This window comes from Mirounga angustirostris, unplaced genomic scaffold (assembly GCF_029215605.1).
Source record: "Mirounga angustirostris isolate CCGP_5_RB_7025 unplaced genomic scaffold, mMirAng1.0.hap1 SCAF_5, whole genome shotgun sequence".
Lineage (NCBI taxonomy): Eukaryota > Metazoa > Chordata > Mammalia > Carnivora > Phocidae > Mirounga > Mirounga angustirostris.
The window spans coordinates 172,407,455-172,427,270 of NW_026991713.1; the positions used below are offsets into that span (position 1 = coordinate 172,407,455).

General features: G+C 54.4%; 1 protein-coding gene across 2 annotated transcripts in view; it reads right to left on the reverse strand.

Moving 5' to 3' along the window:
* Window positions 1-19,816, reverse strand: part of COL26A1 (collagen type XXVI alpha 1 chain) — a 141,880-nt gene that overhangs the window by 12,979 nt on the left and 109,085 nt on the right. For both annotated transcript variants that reach the window (XM_045875619.2, XM_045875618.2), the window contains exons 4-5: window positions 5,012-5,073; window positions 343-499 (exon numbers count right to left, since the gene is read on the reverse strand). In XM_045875619.2, the coding sequence (XP_045731575.1) occupies window positions 343-499; window positions 5,012-5,073 (219 nt within the window). The remainder of the gene's footprint in view (window positions 1-342; window positions 500-5,011; window positions 5,074-19,816) is intronic.

Genomic DNA, 19,816 nt, shown 5'->3' on the forward strand with positions numbered 1-19,816 from the left:
AGCCAGAAGGCTGCGGCTGGGCTGGGGGTCTGAGTGCAGATGCTAAGAGGCAGTGGGGAAGGGCGTGAGGACACGCACCCAACTGTGGGACGACACGGAAGGGTGAGGCCCTATAACGGTCTGGGTGGGGTCTGCAGGGGCAGCTGTGGCCCAGCGGCAGCAAATGGTTTCCATGAGGGGCTGAAGCCCCAAAGGTCAGAGCTTCTATTTTTCTAAGAGAAGCTTTCTAGAAATCCCGATTTTCATGCGAAACCCTACAGTTTTGAAACGTTAGCTCAGTTTTTCAAAATACCATGTGGGGGCACTCGATCCCAAGGGCCTATGGTGCAGGCCTTCACTCACCGGCTGGGCCCGTGGGCCTTCTCCTTCGGGGCCCTGGGTGGGCGAGCGGGATGGCATCAGGGAGGAAGTCCTCGTTCCAGGGCGGTAGGGTGCTCTGGGGGGCCGGCAGGTCATTGCCCGGGCCTGCGGGCTGCCCTGCTGCTTCCAGCAGAAGAACCTGGGCCGGAGAAGGGCAGAGGGTCAGGACCCCGGGCAGGCCAGAGTCCCGTGCACAGGGATGTATGCCCTATGAGACCTGCAGCTGCCCAAAGCCAGGTATGGGCGATCACCGCTCCCCCTGCTGACATGTTCCCCCCACCCCTGCCCTCCTCCTCGTTCCCATTTCAGGAGAGCCCCCCCCCGGACCTGGGGCTTCAGACTCCGTGTACTCTTCTTCTGGAACGGCCATCCCATGAGGCGAGACCTGTGGTCACCACCAACCCCCCACCCCTTCCCTGGCTCTTCCCAAAGGAGGGACTGAAAAGATACCAAAGGGCCTGGCTTGGGGCATGGTTTTTAGTAGGAGCTCTAGGAAAACAAAAGGTGGCCACGCGGGGCCAGCGTGGAAAGCTGCCCTGCCCTCTCCACTTGAGAGAGGTGGGGGTGTCAAAGCCTGGGAAGCCCCAGGGCCTGGGCGGGGACCCTGTCTCCCTAATTCAGGTGAGTGGGAAGCCAGGCCTCAGAGGCCCCCGGCAGTCCCTGCTGTTCCCAAAGAGGTCAGCAGGGGGCGCTGTGCACCAGGGATCTGAGCAAGGCTGTGGTGACGGGGGCAGAGACCCCCAGGAGGCCCACCCAGACGGAGAGGGGTCCCCAGGCCAGTCCAACAGAGCCTGGCTTCCTGCTCTGCCCACCGCGAGCCCCTAGTCTTTGCACCCTGATCTGCCCCAAGGGGAGGAAGTCTGGCGTCTCAGGTTCCCTCCAGTTCTTGGGAGCCAGAAGCCTGCATCTGCTAGATTCCCTGACTCCCCCGCCCCACGTCCAGGAGGGCCAGGCCTGTGCATTTGGCCTCCCCCAGGCCCCGGCTGCCTCCCCAAATCCCCCTGCCTGCCCCCTTCCCCCTCCTGGTGCCGCCCCCACAGGAGGGGGTGAGGACTCCATGCAAAGTGAACCTTGAGGAGCCCCACCAAACCACCAGCTTCCCGACACTTCTGGGCCTGCCCTGCTCTCCTGGGCCTCAGCAGTCTTGCTCCAGCCACCCTGAACTATACCCCAGGGCCCCTCCTGCCCTGACGCCACACCCCCTCCAAGCCCTTCCCTTCACTCCAGAGCCGAGCCGGGACAATCCTGAGACTCCAGTGACCCTTCCCCCTGCACCCCCCACCGGCAGTCTGTCTGACCCTGCAGACTAAGGGTGTCCCCTCCTGTGTGTGCCCTCAGGCCCTGCACCATCGCTTTGTGTCAACAGCCCGTGCGCCAACTCTCAGGGTCTCCATCTGCAGTGGGCCAGGGGCCCTGGTACCTGCAGCCCCCCCCCCCCCCCCCCCGCAAAAGGCCTTGGCTCGCTTCTTTGTGGGGCACCTCCTACGCAGACTCCAAGGCCCACAGAGCCCACAGACCTGGGCAGAGCCCCGGCCACGGCCAAGTTCGCATCCGCCCGGCCAAAGTCCAAGGCCGGGCCTGGCCACGGCCGGCCGACCTCCGGGAGAAACTGATCCCACCCCTGCCGGCATGACCTCACCAGGGCGGGCAGCAGTGGGCGTGGTGGTTCGACCCAAGAAAACCAGACTGTGGCCAGCCTTGGAAGCCAGTGGTCCTGATGACATCACTGCAGCCTGGCTGATTGGCCGGGAGGCCATCCTCCTGCCCCAGAGACCAGCTAACTCAAGGCTTCTGTGACCCTCACACAGGGAACCCCCCTCGGGCTCCCTCCCACGCCATGCGGCTGCGGGGTCCATGAAGTCAGAGTGTAAACTGAGGGGGAGGGGAGAGAGGAAGTCAGGAAACTTCTGCCTGCTGACCTTCCACCCCACCATCCCCCTACCGCCATCCGACCCTGTCCCAGGAAGAGGGTGGCAGGAGTCCCAGATCAGCTCTTAGGGCTGGGTCCTTTCGGAACTCAGGCACCAGCAGGGAGTGAAGATGGAGCAGACCCTGATGGCTGCCTGGCTCAGGAACCACCTATTGTGTACCTGTGGGTGTGCCCCAGAGGAGGATTCATGATTGGCCAGGTACCTATTTTCCCAGCTCCCTTGTGACTAGGAGGTGGGCAGATAGCCCAGTGCTGGCCAATGAGACACACGAGCCTGTTAGGGTGCTTTGCCATAACCTCTACTTCCTGCTTTTGAACAGGTATAAGGATGTGATGCCTTGAGCTGCAGCAGCCACTTTGTAACCATGAGGCACTAACCAGGAGGACAAAAGCCAACTCACTAAGGAGGTGGAGGGGAAGGCTGTGAAGGGCCTGAGTTCTTAAGCCACCAAACCAACCCCAAGACCACCTACCGCTGGACTCCTTGTCAAACAAACAATAAATGTCCTGAAAGAATAAGCTGCCATTGGCTGGGTGTCTGTAACTTAGAGCTGAACCCGTCCCTCCCAGCACACCAAAGCAGCCTTCTTGTCTCAGAGGGCAGAAGCCACAGTTTCCAGGCCTCTGGGTTGCTGCTTTCTTATGCCAGCCCTCAGGTTTCTGACGCCCCATCTGGGGTTTGCCCACCTGGCTCTCACTGGCCTGGCCACAGCCACTAACCCCATTCCATGGTCTCTCTGACCCTGGCAGGCAGGCGCCTGGCCTCAGCAGAGGCTGTCCTGGCAGCTAGGCCAGCTTCCGTCCCCCTCCCTCTCCAGGCCGATGCCTCTGAGGGCCCTGTGACCTGGGCTGATGAAGCACCCAGGGGCTCGGTTTCCCCAGGGGACATGGGCGTGTTCGCAGGCAGGGACACAACTGGTGGGTGACCTGGAGAAGGCACAGGAGCTGAGGCAGGAATCAGCCCACCCCTGACCTGGGGGTGGCAGCCACCTCTCCGCACAGCCCAGACTCTGACCACCTTCCCTTCTCTGCCCCAAAGCTCACCCCCGTATACCCACCCCAAAACAACCCGGTGAGGGGCAGCGAAGTGACTCCTTCTGTCTCCATTTCACAGGGCAGCAGACTGAGGCCCAGGGCTGAACAGGGACCTGGCGAGGCAGAGCCATTGCTGGGCAGGAAGCCTATCACGGGCTCCTCCAACACCTCCTGCTGCCCCCCTCCCGGGTCTGGAGAGGGGTCACGACCCTCACCTCGGAGCCAGGGAGCCAGCCCCCGCCCCCCAGAGCCCTGACTTTTAACACCCCGAGGTACTGGGCCGGGGCCAGGACGGCTGTCGGCTGACACTCTGCCAAACCACGCAGGGCCTCTGGTCTGGAAAATGTCCTTCAGGCCAGCTGGCTTGGGGACCCCTCCTTTTGTTTGAAATCTCGGGTGCCCCAGGGCCCCCCACCTTCCCAGGGCTTCCCCAGCCCCGGCTTGGCCCAGGTGGCAGCATCTCTTCCCTGAAGGCTTCCATGCCTGCCCCAAGGAGGGTACGGGGTCCCCCACCCCCAGCCTATGCCCAGGGGTCTGGGCTGCTGGGGGACCCTCCCACCTGCAGAAGGCCTTGGGGACAAGGGAGGCCATTCGCCCCCTGGGGCTTCTCATGCCGTGTGCTCTGCACAGGGTTCTCCCACACACCTGTGCCTTCACCTGTAAGATGGGGACGGCAGCCTCGAGTAGATGATGACACAGAGCCTCTCCTCGGTCCGGCACTCCCGTTCCCAAAGCCAGGTCCCACCACCATGTCGCCTGAGGTCCCAGCCACCCTCCACCCCCGCCGGCACATTGCACAGCTGTGGTGAGAGCTCGGTCCCACTTATGTCTGACTCCAAGGGACAGTCCCCTGCAGTCCCCATCCCACGGGGCAGGTGCCCTCATGGCTGAGCAATTTCAGCAGACACGTGAGGCAGGGCCCTGAGGTGACGGGAGACACAGCCCAGAAGTGTCTCCCACGGAGGGATGGTGGAGACAGCTGGCTTCCTCGACCCTTGGCCTGCTCTGCACTGTCTCTCCAAGGAGCCAGAGGGGACAGACTCCCCGGTGTCCACGAGGATAACCTGCCCGTCACCACACCTGCTTTGGAACAGGTCTAAGGATGTGATCACACAGCCTTCCCTTCCTGACTTACTCCCTGTCTCCTTGCCCCATGCTGCCTAAGGCTACTCCTCCGTACTCATCCTTTCTTCAGTCCTTCAGCCTCTGGGGTGACCCGCTCCGACCTCTGATGCAGCGGGGTGGGGGGGGGGCCGGGGGGCTAGCTAACAGGAACCAGGTAGTTCCTCCTCCATTGGCTTGTCTGGGCCCCGCCCTCTGCCCGACAGGGTGGGGACAGGAGGAGCCAGAGTTGGGAGCAGGAGCCCTGGGGGGGACAGGGGCTCCCTCCACTTTCCACCCAGGGGTCACCTTCTGGGCATCCAGGCCCCCCCCACCCCGGTCATTGAGACCCACAACCAGACCAGCCTGCTGTCCGAGACCTCCAGATTTCTTGCTTTCCCCACCCCGGGAGGCTGGCTCAGCCCAGAGAAGGCCACCCTGAGCCACTGAGGCCCCAGTAGCACCCAACCCCTGGGACCAGGCTGCTCGGGCCTGCTGGGCTCCCCAGGGCTAGGCTGGTACCTGATGCATAACCCTCACACACACCCGCCAACTCCCTAGGCCGGGCCCCCCAGGCCATCTGACCTTGGTCTCCAGCGTGGTTAGCCGCTCACTCATGTCGCTGAGCCGGGTACAGTTCATGCATTCTGAAAGAGAAGGGTGAACATGGAGTGTAGACCCTGGGGTGAGAGCAGCCAGCCGCCAGGACAGCCTCTGGGCCGGCAGGCGGGAAGCTCTCTGATCAGTCTGCCTGGAAAACTCTTACCCAGCCTTCAGGGCCTTATCCTCAGTGCCCCCTCCTCCAGGCAGCCCACCTGACCTCAGAGCACCCACAGCACCTTGTACTGCCCGCTTATTCAGCGAAGTGTCCGAGCCAGCACCCCAGATGCCTGGTCAGCCTGAGTGCCATGAGGGTGGGGTCTTTGTCTATTTTATTTGCCCACAAAGTAGGGGCTCAAAAAAATCCAATAACTGATAAATAGGTGGTAAAGGGGATGGGCTCCCTGCCTTTGAGAACTCAGTCTGGGGAGGGAGATGGGCAAATAGGTACAGGCCGGTAAGGGCTACGCTAGGGCTGGAAGAACAGAATGTGCAAAAGAGCATCATGGGGGAACTGCAATGCCGGTTTGGGGTGGGGGAGGTGGTGATCAGGGAGGACATCCTGGAGGCAGGGGCATCTAAGGGGAGGCCTGAGGGAGGCACAATGATGGCCCGGTGAAGAAAGAGGGCTGAGGTCTGGAGACAAGCAAGAGTGGAGAAGGGTCTGGCAGCAGGCTGGCCGAATCAGAGCAGACCCAGGGACCCCCCCGCATGCCCCCATGCCCAAGGGCGCCCCACATCCCAGACTGGAGTGGTGGGCTGGGGCCTAACACTGGAGGCCTGGCGGGAGGAGCTCTGGGCAGCGTCCTGAGGCCAGTGGGCAGCTGCTGGAGGGGCTGAAAGTCAAGGTAAGATCTGCATTTTTAAAAGCTCACTTGGGCAGCAGTGTGGATGGTGGGTGGGTGTGGGAGGGACGGGCAGCCGGAAGGCCAATTAAGAGACTGGTAACGGTTAACCCCCCAGGCCCACATCTCCCTGGGCTATAATTATCTATTTATGTCTGTCTGCCCCAGGGACTGGAGCTGTTTAAAGAGGAAATAGATGGTTCAAAGCTGTTCTCAAGAGCTTTTATTGCTCCAGAATTCAAGGGATGCCTAAATCTCTCACTCAGTTCACAGCCTGACTGACCTTCCAGGGACCTCATTCTGGACCATACAGACACACTGAGGTATGAGGGTAGCTCAGTAGGTCCCACCTGGTGTGCTGGAGCTGACCATCAGAGGCCCTGTGGCCGTGTTGAGGCCTGAAGCTCACCAACGGTGTCCATACCTGCCCCCACATCGGCCTCCCCTGTCCTCAGAGAGGTCCCCCAACTTTGTCTCGGAAAGCAAATCCCCTCATTAACGTCCCTGGGTTACAGTGGTGATTGCTCTGTGAGACACATGGGGGACGGCCAGGAGTCTTAGGACCAGGGTTTAGGCTGTGTCCTCCCCGGGGGTGCCCGGCCTCAGGGCAAGGGGGGCTGAGCTGGGGTCATCTGCTCACCAGCCCTAGTTGGGTTTACAAGATGTGCGCTGGCAGAGGTCCCGCTCACCCTCACCTCCCTCCCCGGCTCCCCTGGGCTGGGCCCAGTCAGTGGTTTATAAGCATTTTTTAAGAACAGAACCCTTTTTCCCCCTCAATAAAACCTTGTCCATAACCCCGAAACATAAAACAGATTAGAGACTGAGGTATAAACACTGAAGCTTCCAAACAACTAGAAGAATGTATACAGTTTCGTGACGGGGAAGGGGAAAGACTTCACAAAGGACCAGGGAGAGAGAGGGGGCGGGTTTTCTGCTTAAATGTGTGGGGGGGGTTGCTGAACCCACATGTTTCTTCTTCCTTTCTCCCAGGAAAGGGTGGTGGAGAAGGAAAAAGGGATAAAAATCCACAAAGCAAAGAGAAGGGCAGAGGAGAATTCTCAGCGGATGAGGCCAATAACGCAGCCAGGGGCCTGGGCCCACCTGGAAAGAGGGCATCAGAGCCTCCAGGTTCCCCTGAGGCTGGGACAGCACCAGGCAGGAGAGGTGAGGGGTCCTCTCTGGGACAGGGACACCCCTGAGGGGAAAGGCCCACAGGTGCTGAGAGAAACGGTGGGGTCTCCCAAGGCCCTCAGTCAACAAGGCCAAACCATAGACACATCCCTCTTAAAAACAGACAGCTCAGGATTCCTGAGCCTTAAAAGAAGTCTTTAATGGAAAGACAGAGATCAAAACAAATGGGGTCCCACTCATCTGCCCACTACCCCAACCCCATCTATCTACGTACCCTCCACTCATCCCCCCCACCGCCTACGTTACCCCCGACCCCACCCCCTCCCCCTCCCTCCACCCCCGCACCTCCCCAACCATGCTCAGGAGCCCCTTGGCGACCCTGTGCTCATACCGATGAGGTGGGTGGCAGGGCATTATGAATGAGGGTGCCTGTCCTCAGAGCGAAGGCCCACGGACCTTCCCCTCCTCTTGAGGAGGACTGGCCTGGAGGACTGTGAGAAGGGACTTTTCTGCCTGAGCCCCCGGCCCCCTCGGCGACCAGGAGGGCACCACCCCACCCTGGGGGCAGCAGGATGAGCACGAGGCAGGACGGATGTGGGTGAGCTGAGAACTAGAGCCCCATTCTGACCCAGTGAACATTCCTGAGGCATTTAGGGGCTGTGAACAGAGCATTTCCAGGGTCTGAGGCCACAGACAGGACTCTCTGCAGGAGGGGAAGTTCTGTGGAGGGAGGGGTGAGCCTCGGGCTCTCGCAGGAACCTATTTCTGGAAAGTGTGCTGGGCCTGGGCCCAGTTTACTCTGGCACTGGGCACGCCTCTTGGCCGGCGGGCACGGCGGGGCGGGGAGGGGTTCCGGTTCCACAGCCACAGAGAGGCCAGGAAGGTGCAGCCAGCGGGCAGGGGTGAGGCTGCCAGCCCGGCCTCCCCGTGCCACCTGCCTGGGCAGGCACTGAGACCAGCCGGGTTGTACGGTTCCCCTGGCATTCTGTCATCGACAAGCAATTATATTATGTTTGTTTAAATTTTTCTAACGATTCATGGGAGTGGTGGGGACAGAGAAATGGCACCGAGCGTGCTGACTGGCGTGCTGAGCGGCCCAAGAGGTTCCCCCTTGCTAAGATGAAGACTCTCACTTCCCGAGATTCGGAGGGTTCCCACAATCCCAGCCCCCTCGTAGCACACACAGGCCCACGAGTGCCCAGGGCCACAGCACGTTCCTGGTGTCTAGGATGCAGGAAATTGTGCCTGGAACTCTTTGCCAATATGTGTGTATCGAAGTGTGGATGTGCCAGGCAAACCAGTGCCTGGGGGGGTGGGGGGGTGAGAGAGAGAGAGAGAGAGAGAGAGAAGGACTCACTGCTTGGTGCTATTAGTAGAAAGAGAACTATAAGGCCACTAACTCACTGTGAGGCTGGAGAGGGCCTCATCTGACCTCTCTGCCCCTCAATTTTCTCATCTGTAAAAGGGGACTATATTGGATCAGCTCCAAGGGCCTCAGGATCCTGGTCCCTGTGCCCTCGCCCTCTGGCTCTCACCGCTGGGCTCTGTCCACCCACTGCCAGATGGTGCACCTGCTAATCCACCGGCCATCTGCCCTCAGCCAGCACAGCTACCACTGATGGTTCTGCACCCAGAATTCAGGACCCAGCTCCCGAGTGAGGCGACTCCCCAGGCCTGGGCCCGAAGGGGAGCCTTGCCGACTGAGGGAATTCAAGAGGCCAAGTGAGACCACTGTAAGGCTGGGACCACAAGATCCTGACAGAGGGGAGCGAGGGCACACAGGTGGCCCTGCCCCCAGACACCCAGCCCCCTCTGTGAGAGGTCTCAGAGATGGGTCCACAAGCAGGGAGCATGTGGAGGCTGGATGTCACCAGGAGGCCAAGCTGAAGAGATCCCTAAAATCCCCCTGGAGACCTTTGACTCCAGCCCAAACTCCTAAGCCCTGTTAGGAGAGCTCCAGGGAGGTCAGTGGGGTCAGATGTTGGGGGGCAGGGAGCGGGGCTGGCCAGGTGTGTTCACAGGAGACCACAGGAACGAGGAGGTCCTAAGTGGCCTCAGTTTCCCCAGTGTGACAAGAGCTGGGCTGGGCCTAGCACAGATAGGACTGGTACCTTTCTATCTTACTACACATGGGGTCAGCCCTGCTCCACCTGAGTTTAGTCTTGGGCCACACATTCTTTTGATGCCTCCCTCCTCCCCACTGGGGCCTTGAAGGCCATGTAGGACCTTCCTCTACTGGTGAGACCTTGGTCATCTCACTCTCTGCTGGAAACTGTTGTCAGGGGGGAAAAGTGCTTGTCCTGAGTAGGCCTAGATGTCTTTTGCCTTCTCACTCACACCATACCGGCCAGCCAGGCCACGCCCCTCTGACCAGGCCACGCCCCCTCCAGCCAGGCCACACCCCTCCGGTCAGACCACGCCCATCTGGCTAGGTCACAGCCCCTCCAGCCAAAGAGAGAAGACCTGGATGTACAGTGACTTTGGGACCAGTGCTAACTCCTGCACGGAAACCTATGAGAAGATGGGTCTGCCCGCCCGTGGGGTTCAGCTCCCAGTGTCTATTAGAGCCTCTAATGCAAAAGACAAAGACTGAAACAACAAACAGGAAAAAAGTAAGCTCAGAAAACAGACGATGAGTGGACAGAAAAAGACTTCAAAAAAGCAATATCCTCTAATATCCTTAGAGAGATATGAGAAGATACCGCATCCTGAAACAACAGGAGGTTATTTACAAAGAACCTTCAAATCACAAAAATGCGTTTGTAGAAATGGAAGAAAAATAGCCAATGTAAAATATTCAGTAAAAGGATTAGAAGATATGGAAATTTTCTAGAAAACTGCAAAAAGGGGGCTCTGACAGCTGGAGAGAAGAGATAAGAAAATTAGGGGATCGGGGCGCCTGGGTGGCTCAGTTGGTTAAGCAACTGCCTTCAGCTCAGGTCATAATCCTGGAGTCTCAGGATCGAGTCCCGCATGGGGCTCCCTGCTCAGCAGGGAGTCTGCTTCTCCCTCTGACCCTCCCACCTCTCATGTGCTCTCTCTCTTTCTCATTCTCTGTCTCTCAAATAAATAAATAAAATCTTAAAAAAAAAAAAGAAAGAAAGAAAATTAGGGGATCAATCCAGGTCTAACAACTAACTAACTGGAGGTTCCAGAGAAAGAGACCAGAGAAAATGGAAAGAAGTAAAGAAATGATCCCAAAAGTTCACCTAAAACTGGCAGATATGAACTTTCAAACTGAAAGAACATGCAAAATGCCAGATGGAAAACAAAACAAAACTCACACCAAAAAGCACATTGTCACAAAAGTTCGGAACCCCAGAGAGAAAACCCTAAAAGCTTCCAAGATAAAATGAGGCCTCCAAGAAATGTCCAGAATCAGTATGGCAGTGGACTACTGAACAGTAAAAGTGGAAGCTGGGAGATAGCGGTATTCTTTTGAGGGAAGAGGGTGTCTGGCTGAGATTCTATACCCAGCTCAACGATCCCTCTAGGTTTGAGGGTAAAATGAAGCATCTGTAGTCACGCATGGCTTCAAAACATTGACACACCACATACCTCTTCTCTGAAAGGTATTGAAAGATGTACTCCACCAAAACAAAGGAGTAAGCTGGAGAAAAGAAGACACAAAACAGGGATACCCAAAGGCAAGAAGTTCAACAACAAAGCGACATCCTGAGAAGGGAAATAAAGACATGTCACCTGATGATAGCGTGCAGCACAACCCAACCACATTAGACCAGGAGACAGAGGGCTCTAGAAAGGAAAGAGCCCCTGATGTGTGTGAGTGTGAGGGAGAATTAAACTTCTTTTGGAAAATGTGGGGTGAGTTAGTGACATGCCAAGTGATACTACATCTATGGCATGGCCTAGAAAACTAAGCAAACAAACAAAAATGAATCATTAACTCCAGGAAAATAAAAAGTCTACACCAAGGAGATGCACCTTGGTATATTACCTGAAATCAGCTGTGAATATTATTTGCTTTGTTATAAAACTCTAGTCATTGTCTACTGATCTAACCCAAAGTGTGGTACAATTACTTGGGAAGAGGGGAAGAGGAAAGGATTTGGAGGATGGATCAGAGACGAAAAAAGCACCAGAACCTCCCACAGGAGGAAGTCAGCAGACAATCTCTAAGATTAAAAAATAAGAGAAATAGCAATGTATAAAGGGTAGTGAGCCCTGTGGAGGTGAGGCCTCCTCCCCCAAAAAGCTTGACTGTAGGGAATAAAAACTGGGGGTAAAGAGGGGGTGCAGGAGATGGCTCTTTTTAATTATAAGCCTTGAAGGACTCTCTGCCTTTTTAAATCAATAGACATACTTAATATACATACTATAATTAAAAATGTTTAACTGGGTAAGAAAATGAAACAAGCTCAGGATGCTATGTGAAAAATATACAACATTGCATCTGTTTTCTGCTTATAATCATATAAAAGATGGATAGTCAAGATACAAATCCCAGGGGCACCTGGGTGGCTCAGTCGGTTGAGCATCTGCCTTCAACTCGGGTCGTGGTCCCAGGGTCCTGGGATCGAGCCCCACATCGGGCTCCCTGCTCAGCGGGAAGCCTGCTTCTCCCTCTCCCACTCCCTCTGCTTGTGTTCCCTCTCTCACTGTGTCTCTCTCTGTCAAATAAATAAATAAAATCTTTTTTAAAAAAAAGGAAACAAAACCTGGAAAAATAAAAAGAGTTGCAGTGCTAGAATTATGGGTGAGTTTTGCCCTCATTTGTGTAAAATTTCCCGTTGATGTTCTCCTGTTTGGGCTCAGTTTCCTGATCTACCCGTGAGGCCAACCAGCCCTACATCATTAGGGCTGCTGTGTGGGGTAAGAGAACGGAGCCAGGATTGTAGTGTCTATCCCACCCCAGGCCCTGAGAGGCAGAGCCAGCTTCTAACAGTGGCTCCCAGAGACTAACCAGCACCTGGGTCCCTGGCTTTTCCACCTTCGCCAGCTCTGAGCCCCTAGCTTGGCAACCTCTCCCGCTGGGGCCACTACCATGCTGAGGGAAGCTCCCTGCTCTTGTGGGGGTGGTGGCCCCTGGTTCTGCTGCCCCCACCAGCTCTGGTCCCACATGTTAGCAAGCACATAGTAGGCTTTTAATAAATGCCCATGAAATAAGTGAAACAGGTAGACCTTGAGGGTCATTTGTTTGCAGCATTAAGTCTTCTTCCTTTTTTTAAGATTTATTTATTTATTTTAGAGACAGAGAGCACGCACACAGGCAAGTGGGGGGAGAGGCAGAGGGATACGGACAAGCAGACTCCCCGCTGGGCGTAGAGCCGGACACGGGGGCTCGATCCCAGGACGCTGAGATCATGACCTGAGCCAAAATCAAGAGCCAGACGCTCAACCAGCTGAGCCACCCAGGCGCCCCTGTAGTTCTTAGTCTTCTGAACGGAGCAGAGGCAGACCTTGAAAATCATTTACAGGCAGGGAGACCAAGGCCCAGAGAGGGAAAGGGAGTTGGGTAAGATCACGGCCTCATGGCAGATGAGTCTCACTTGGCCCCAGGGCTCTTCCCTCAGTCCAGGACCCAACCACCTACCACAGGCCCCGAGGCCCATCCGAAGTTCATTGCGGAGGGGCGCTGGGTTTGCACAGTAGGAGAAGACATTTGCATGTGTCCTGAAGGTGAAAAATCTAGAGGTTTGGCTCCACTTTTAAGCCAACACCTTTGCAAAGTCATTGGACATTGGTACCTGTTCTTCCTCAGTAAAATGGGCAAGATAATCTCTCCCTGACCACCCCTGAGAATTGCCATGAGCCTCGAAGAGTTTGCCTTGAACACATGCTACACAGTTTGTGGGGGAATGGTCCTGAAGCTCACATATCTGGTCTGGGGTACAACCAGACCCCCCCCCCCACCTCCCACACCATGGCCCCTTAGCAGCCTTGAGACTCATTGGCTGAAGGGCGGCCAGAGGCCTGGAATGGTGTATTTTATGTGTCAGCCTGGCTAGGTCTGGTGCTTTTGTTTGGCCAAACACTGGTCAAAATGTTGCTGTGAGGTAGCAGTATTGGGTAACATCTACAGTCAGTTGACTTTAAGTAAAGGAAGTTACCTTGGATGATGTGGGTGGGCCTCATCCAATCAGTTGAAGGCCCTCAGAGGAAAAGACAGGTTTCCCACAGAAGAAGGAATTCTGCCTCAGGACAGCAGCAGCGAATCCTGTCTGAGTTTCCAGCCTGTCGGCCCGCCCTAAAGATTTCAAACCTGCCAGCCCCAGATTTCAAACAATTATATAAGCCAATTCCTTAATTCAGATGATAGGTAGATGATAGATCGGAAGAGATATATGTATATAGCTATATAGATACATAAACACACACACGTCCTTCTGGTTCTATTTCTCTGGAGAACTCTGACTGATTCAAGGTCCAACCTATAAACAGGTCCTAAACAGACTCATCAACCAGGGGAGAATCTTCTGGACTCTTGGGTGTGTTCCATGACTCAGCTCCAGCTGCCTTAGAGATAGTCTGTCAGATTTAGCAAATAAAAACACAATACTTTATCTGTCAACCCTATTTAATACTTGATTCTTTCTACAGACACACCAAGGTCTTCTCTGGGACAGGGACCCAGGGACAAGTGGCTTCACCCTCAAAGGTCTCTGGACACGTAAGCAACCATGCTGAGGGGTGCTGCCCATCTGTGTTCTCCTAGGAAAGGCAGGGCCAACCCCAGCCGGAGGAGATCAAGAGGGTTTCCCAAGGAGGAAACACCTGAGCCCTGACTACTGCTGGTAAAACAATGTTTGCCGAGTACTTGCTCTGGGTCTGGCCCTGGGCTAAGTCCCCTACACCCATTCTTTCCATGTAAGCCTCTAACCAACCCTGAGGCAGGCACTAGATTGCTATCCCCATTTTGCAGTTGGGAAAACTGAGGCACAATGATAGGCAAATTTGCTGAAAAGTCTCCCAGCCAGAAACTGACCCGGAAGCACACGCTCTTTGCTCTTAGTCACTGAAAGCCTGACCTGAGACAGCCGGGGCTCAGCACACCCCCACCTCACTCAGGCGCTGCATGTGGTGACTCTTGAAATCTTTGTGTCCGTCCATGAGGGACCCTGTTGTCCCTCCCACCTACAGAGGAGGAAGTGGGCACGCAGTGAGTACGGGGTTGAGCTGGGAGGGGGTTGGAGTGTCTGCTCTCAGGCCCCACTTCCTCACCTTTACAAGATTCTGCCGGGCCTCGCACTACAACCTGCCCAAACAGACCCCATAGAGATCCCTGACTTAAGCTCCTATAACAGGTAGGGATCTAATTTGCCATGAGGGAGATGGGGGTCGGGGCTGGAGGGAGCAAGCCAGCTACAGGCTGGAGCTCCAGAGTCTACCAATGGCTGTGGGGCCAGCCCCATGGGGAACAGAGAGGCTCTGGTAGCACCTAGGCCTAGGAAATCACCTTTCCAGTTAACTTCTAGGGAGCTGCTTATCCAGGGAATCAGACACACTGGATTTCTCTAAGCCATACACTCCAAAAGGAATGGTGGAGAGGGCAAGGCCAGGCCAAAGGGGGAATCTGCCCTGTGCTTTCCCTATATTTCCCAATGCATCCCGTCAGGAGCCAGGGAGCCTGCTGGTCGGATAGAGCCATGGCTTTGTGCCAGGCCCAGCCGTGGGGCTCATGGATAGGACAGAATAATTAAATTCCATCCTTTTGTATATCAGGGATCACAGAGAAGGCAAGATTTTTCAGAAACTTCTGCCAAGATGTTTATTGAAGAATAATTGAGTTCCTTCTTGGAGAGGGGCAGCCTCACATGGGTGTGTGTCCTCATGGTGGAAACAGAAATCCCCAAGGGGCCGACGGCACTGAAGCCTCTCAGAACACAATGGTAGCCAGCCTCCTTGTCCCCCATGGGCACCCACGTTCGCAGCCCCTCCGTGAGCTGCAGGACTTCCTGGTGATGTTCAGCATCACCCTATGGGCAAAAGGGACAATGCTGGTGAGTGAAATCGATTCACCAGTGTTTACCAGGCACCTACTGGCTTAGAGAAAGAAATACCGGGGCATATTGCCCTCCTTCTGCGAGTGAGTAGGATGAGATTTAGGGAGGTTTGGCACTGTTCTCAAGGTCACACAGCATGTCAATTAAAGGCCAGAATTAGAACCCTGGGCTTCCCTTCCCATGAGGCCTCGGTGGGCTGGGCTACGTGCCCTGGTTGGGGTAGCAGCTCTTAATGGATGTGCGGACAGTGCCTGGACCATGGCTAAGCATGGGCAAAGTGTGTGACTTGTGCACCTCACTGTGGCCCTAGGAACTTTCCTGACCAGGCTAGCCAAATCTGTCTTCCACCCTCTCTACCTCCACATCCAGCCCAGTGTTCACGGTCAACGGGTCTTGACCTTGAACCATGTGGACCATGGCTGGACCACACCCTGAAGCATCTTTCCCTCAACAAAATCTGAAGAGAAATTATTAGAATTATCAAATTGTTTTAGCAAGGTCACTGGAATACAAACACAGTTTCTAAAAATCAACCATATTTCTCTATACTGGTAACAAAAAAATAGAAAATGAAATTTTATAATAATACCCTTCACAAAAGCGTCATAAAGTTATCAAATTACCTAGTAATAGATCTACTGAAAACTATAGCACATCATTGAGAGAAATTAAAGAAGATCTAAATAAATGGGAAGATATACTATGTTCATGGATTGGAAGACCCAATATTATAAAGATGTTCATTCTCCCCAGTTGATCTATAAAGTCAATGCAATCCCATGCAAAATGTCAGAAGGCTGTGTGTGTGTGCGTGTGCGTGTGTGTGCGTGTGTGTGTATGCATGTGTGTATGGAAATTGGCAGATGGATTCTGAAATGTATATGAAAAGACAAAGGTCCAAGAATAACCAGGGCAATCTGGAAGAAATAGAACAAAAGGTGAAGACTTACACTTCTTTAAATTGGGACCTTTAAAATTGAGACCTATTTTAAAACTATAGTAATTAAGACACTGTAGTATTAGTGCAAAGAGAGACAAACAAACTCATACTTATAGTCACTTCATTTATGAAAAATCACGAATGCAGTACCACAGAGAAAGGGTAGACTTTTCAATAAACAGTGCTAGGTCAATTGGCTATCCAAATGGAAAAGAAAAATAAAAGAATCAGACCCCCCAGGGGTGCCTGAGTGGTTCAGTCGGTTAAGTGTCTGACTCTTGATTTCGGCGCAGGTCATGATCTCAGGGTCGTGAGATCGAGCCCCGTGTTGGGCTCCACACTGACTGTGGAGCCTGTTTAAGATTCTCTCTCTCCCTCCCTCTGTCCCTCCCCATGCACGCATGCACTCTCTCTGTTTCTCTAAAATAATAAATAAATAAATCTTTTAAAAAAAAACCCCACACCACACATGAAAGTCAATTTCAGATGTATTGTAGATCCAAATGCGAAAGGTAAAATACAGCTTTTAAAAGAAACCAGAGGCAATGACCTTCATGACCACATTTCTTCAACAGGACACAAAAAGCACTAACATTAAAGAAGACTTTGCCAAAGCACACCACATTAAAATTAAGAATTTATTTTCATCACAAGAGAATGAACAGGCCTACCACCAAGTAGAAGAGGATTCTTGGAATACATATGCCCACAAAGTAAGATATCCAAATGGCCGATAATCATATGCAGAAGGGCTCAACTCATTAGCCACAGCAGAAAATGCAAATCAAACCACAGTGTGGCACTCCCACACACCCACCAGAATGGCTAAAATTAAAAAGACTAATGATGCCAATATCGCAGAGCATGGGAACCACTGGAATTCTCAGACACGGTTACTGGAGTGTCCATGATAGAACCACTTGAGAAAACCATTTGGCAGTTTCTAATAAGGCTGAGCAGAAGCACATCCATCCCCAGATACGTATCCAACAAAATGAATGAATACTTTTACCAAAAGACATGTGCGAGAATGTTCCCTGTGGCGTTGCTCATAATAACCCCAAATTATAGGGCGCCTGGGTGGCTCAGTCGTTAAGCGACTGCCTTCGGCTCAGGTCATGATCCCGGGGTCCTGGGATCGAGTCCCACATCGGGCTCCCTGCTCGGCGGGAAGCCTGCTTCTCCCTCTCCCACTCCCCCTGCTTGTGTTCCTTCTCTCGCTGTCTCTCTCTGTCAAATAAATAAAATCTTAAAAAAAAAAAAAAAACACCCAAATTATAAATAACCCAAATTCCATCAGGGGATGCCTGGATCAATTGAAGAGTCCCAAAGCGGAGCACTACGCTGTAGTAAGTGTGCATAAACCACAGGCCACCGTGGGGGTGAAGCTCACAAAGATAATGCTGGGTGAAAGATGGTGACCCCGAAGAGCACACAGTGCGTGATTCCACTGATCTTGAAGTTCCAACACAGGCAGACAGCTCTGCACACTGGCATTGAAGTTAGCGGTTACCTTAGGGAGGACAGTTATGGGAAGAGGCAGCTGGAGGGCCTCCAGGGTAATGAAAATGTTCTCTTTCTTGATGTGGGTGCTGGGGCACATGTGTGGTCAGTTTGCGAAAAACGTGTCAAGCTGTTCCACTCCTCCTAAACCACCAATCTGACATGTCACCCTCCAATGCTTCTCATTGCCCTGAGGACAAACCCTGCGCGTGTGGGCTACTGCCACGCCCCGAGCCTCACCCTTTTAGGCCTTTGGCCTTTGCTTGTCTCGTTATCTCATCTAGAAGTGGCACCCATCCTACCCCATGGATCAGCTAATTCCTACTTAAGCACCTCCTCCTCCAGGAAGGCTTCCTTGACCACTCCAGGCAAAACTTCAGCACCTGCCTTCCCACAAACTGCCGTGAGCCCTGTGCTGAGGGTACCACGGCATTTCCTCTCTAAAACATGAGGGTCGGGGCGCCTGGGTGGCTCAGTTGGTTAAACAACTGCCTTCGGCTCAGGTCATGATCCTGGAGTCCCGGGATCGAGTCCCGCATTGGGCTCCCTGCTCAGCAGGGAGTCTGCTTCTCCCTCTGACCCTCCCCGCTCTTGTGCTCTGTCTCTAAAATAAATAAATAAAATCTTAAAAAATAAAATAAAATAAAATAAAAATAAAACATGAGGGTCTTCGACCTCTGTGAGGAAACAGCAGGAATTAAATAAATGCATTTCTTTATGAAATGAGATCCCTCCTAAAAGTAACTTATGTCCCTTTGCTATACAGGGCTGACATATTCTCTTTGTTCTTCTCCCCCAGAGGCCCACCTAAGAAGATAACCAAGCTGGCAGTGGTATGGGGTGGGGGCTGCTGGGGCAGAGGGGCTGGTACCTGGGGGGCTGGCTCAGGGCAGCATCAGCGGTTCGGAGAGGGTCAGGGCACTGCTGCTGGGTAGGGGGTGAAGGAAGGGGCACGGGGGGAGATCAATCCAAATGTTCCCCACCCAAATGCAGATACGTAAGAACATGCATGTGAGTATGCGTGTGTGTGTGCGTGCACATGCTCATGTACACTCAGGTCCAGGCGTGGGGGCGTCTATAGGGGAGGGTCTCTGGGCACGTACGCTTGTATGCACACTGTATGTGTATCTGTCTGTCTGGTCCTAGTTTTGACACACGGGTGGAAGCCTCGAAACATTCTCCATGTACACAGAGCCCTGTCTGTGGTTCGCAAAGCTCTCTGACACCTTTGGCCTCACTTGGACCCACCGTCCATGGTCCCAACCTACAGCTGTGCAAAGGGCAGCTCAGAGAGGGGAGGGGACTTTCCCAGGTCACACAGAGCTGCGACAAAAACCCCAGTGTCAGGGGCGCCTGGGCGGGGTTCAATCGGTTAAGCAGCTGACTCTTGATTTCGGCTCAGGTCATGATCTCAGGGTTGTGAGATCAAGCCCCATGTCGGGCTCTGTGCTCAGCACGGAGTCTTAGATTCTCTCTTTCCCTCTCCCTCTGCCCCTCACCCCTCCCTCCTACTCTCTCTCTCTAAAAACAAAACAAAACAAAACAAGTGTCACCAATGGAAGGCCAGGGGCCCTCCCACCCCATCCACTTCCCTCACAGAACCTCCAGCAAAAGGAACCCAAATGAGCAACAAGAGGGCCCCTGTTAGTGGCCCACCAGCTGCTACCCAGGCCAGGGGCCAGTTCCCCACTCTGTGAGCACGTGCCCCTGTTGGACCGGAAGTGGGGTCAACTCTGTGTCCTCAGGCAGGGCACAGCCCTCTCCATCCCTGGAGCCAGCAGGCGCATCTGCTGCGTGTCACCTCTCCCCTTCTCTCCCGCCATGGGCGAAGGAGCCAGGCTTTGCTTCCTGCGAGCAGGTGGACCCCGTCACGGCTCCGTCTCAGGCTTCTTTGGTGAAACATGATCCCGTGTGAAGCATCCCGTGTGCTGTAGAGCTACCTGACCGCCGGGTGGGACTCGGGCATCCGGAACTCCAGGTGAGGAGCGGGGGGCCCTCTTCCATCTCGGCTCAGCTGCTCCCCATCAGGGGGACCCTCACCTTTCCTCCACGATAAACTGAGGCAGTAGTCCCTGTCCAGACCTTTGTCCCTGGCCTTTGGGGAGTGGTCTCCAGAGGCTGAGAGGAGACGAAGCTGCCCCAGGCCCCGCAGGCAGGGGCAGGAACCAGACCAGAGACACTCCAAAGCCTGGGTGCTCTTTCTTTCAGGATGTCCAGCTCCCGATTGCTTTGGCCACCTTGAGAACCTCACCAGCAAAGGAGTCACATCAGTGAAAGCGCCCAAGGATGGGGTGCGGGCTTTGCTGCCTGGACCCTGAGGCCCCCGCAGGCCGCATAACCCCATCATGGCTGCTTCACCTACTGGACGGGTTCCCCAGACGTCGGGATAACTCACCTCTCGGGACAG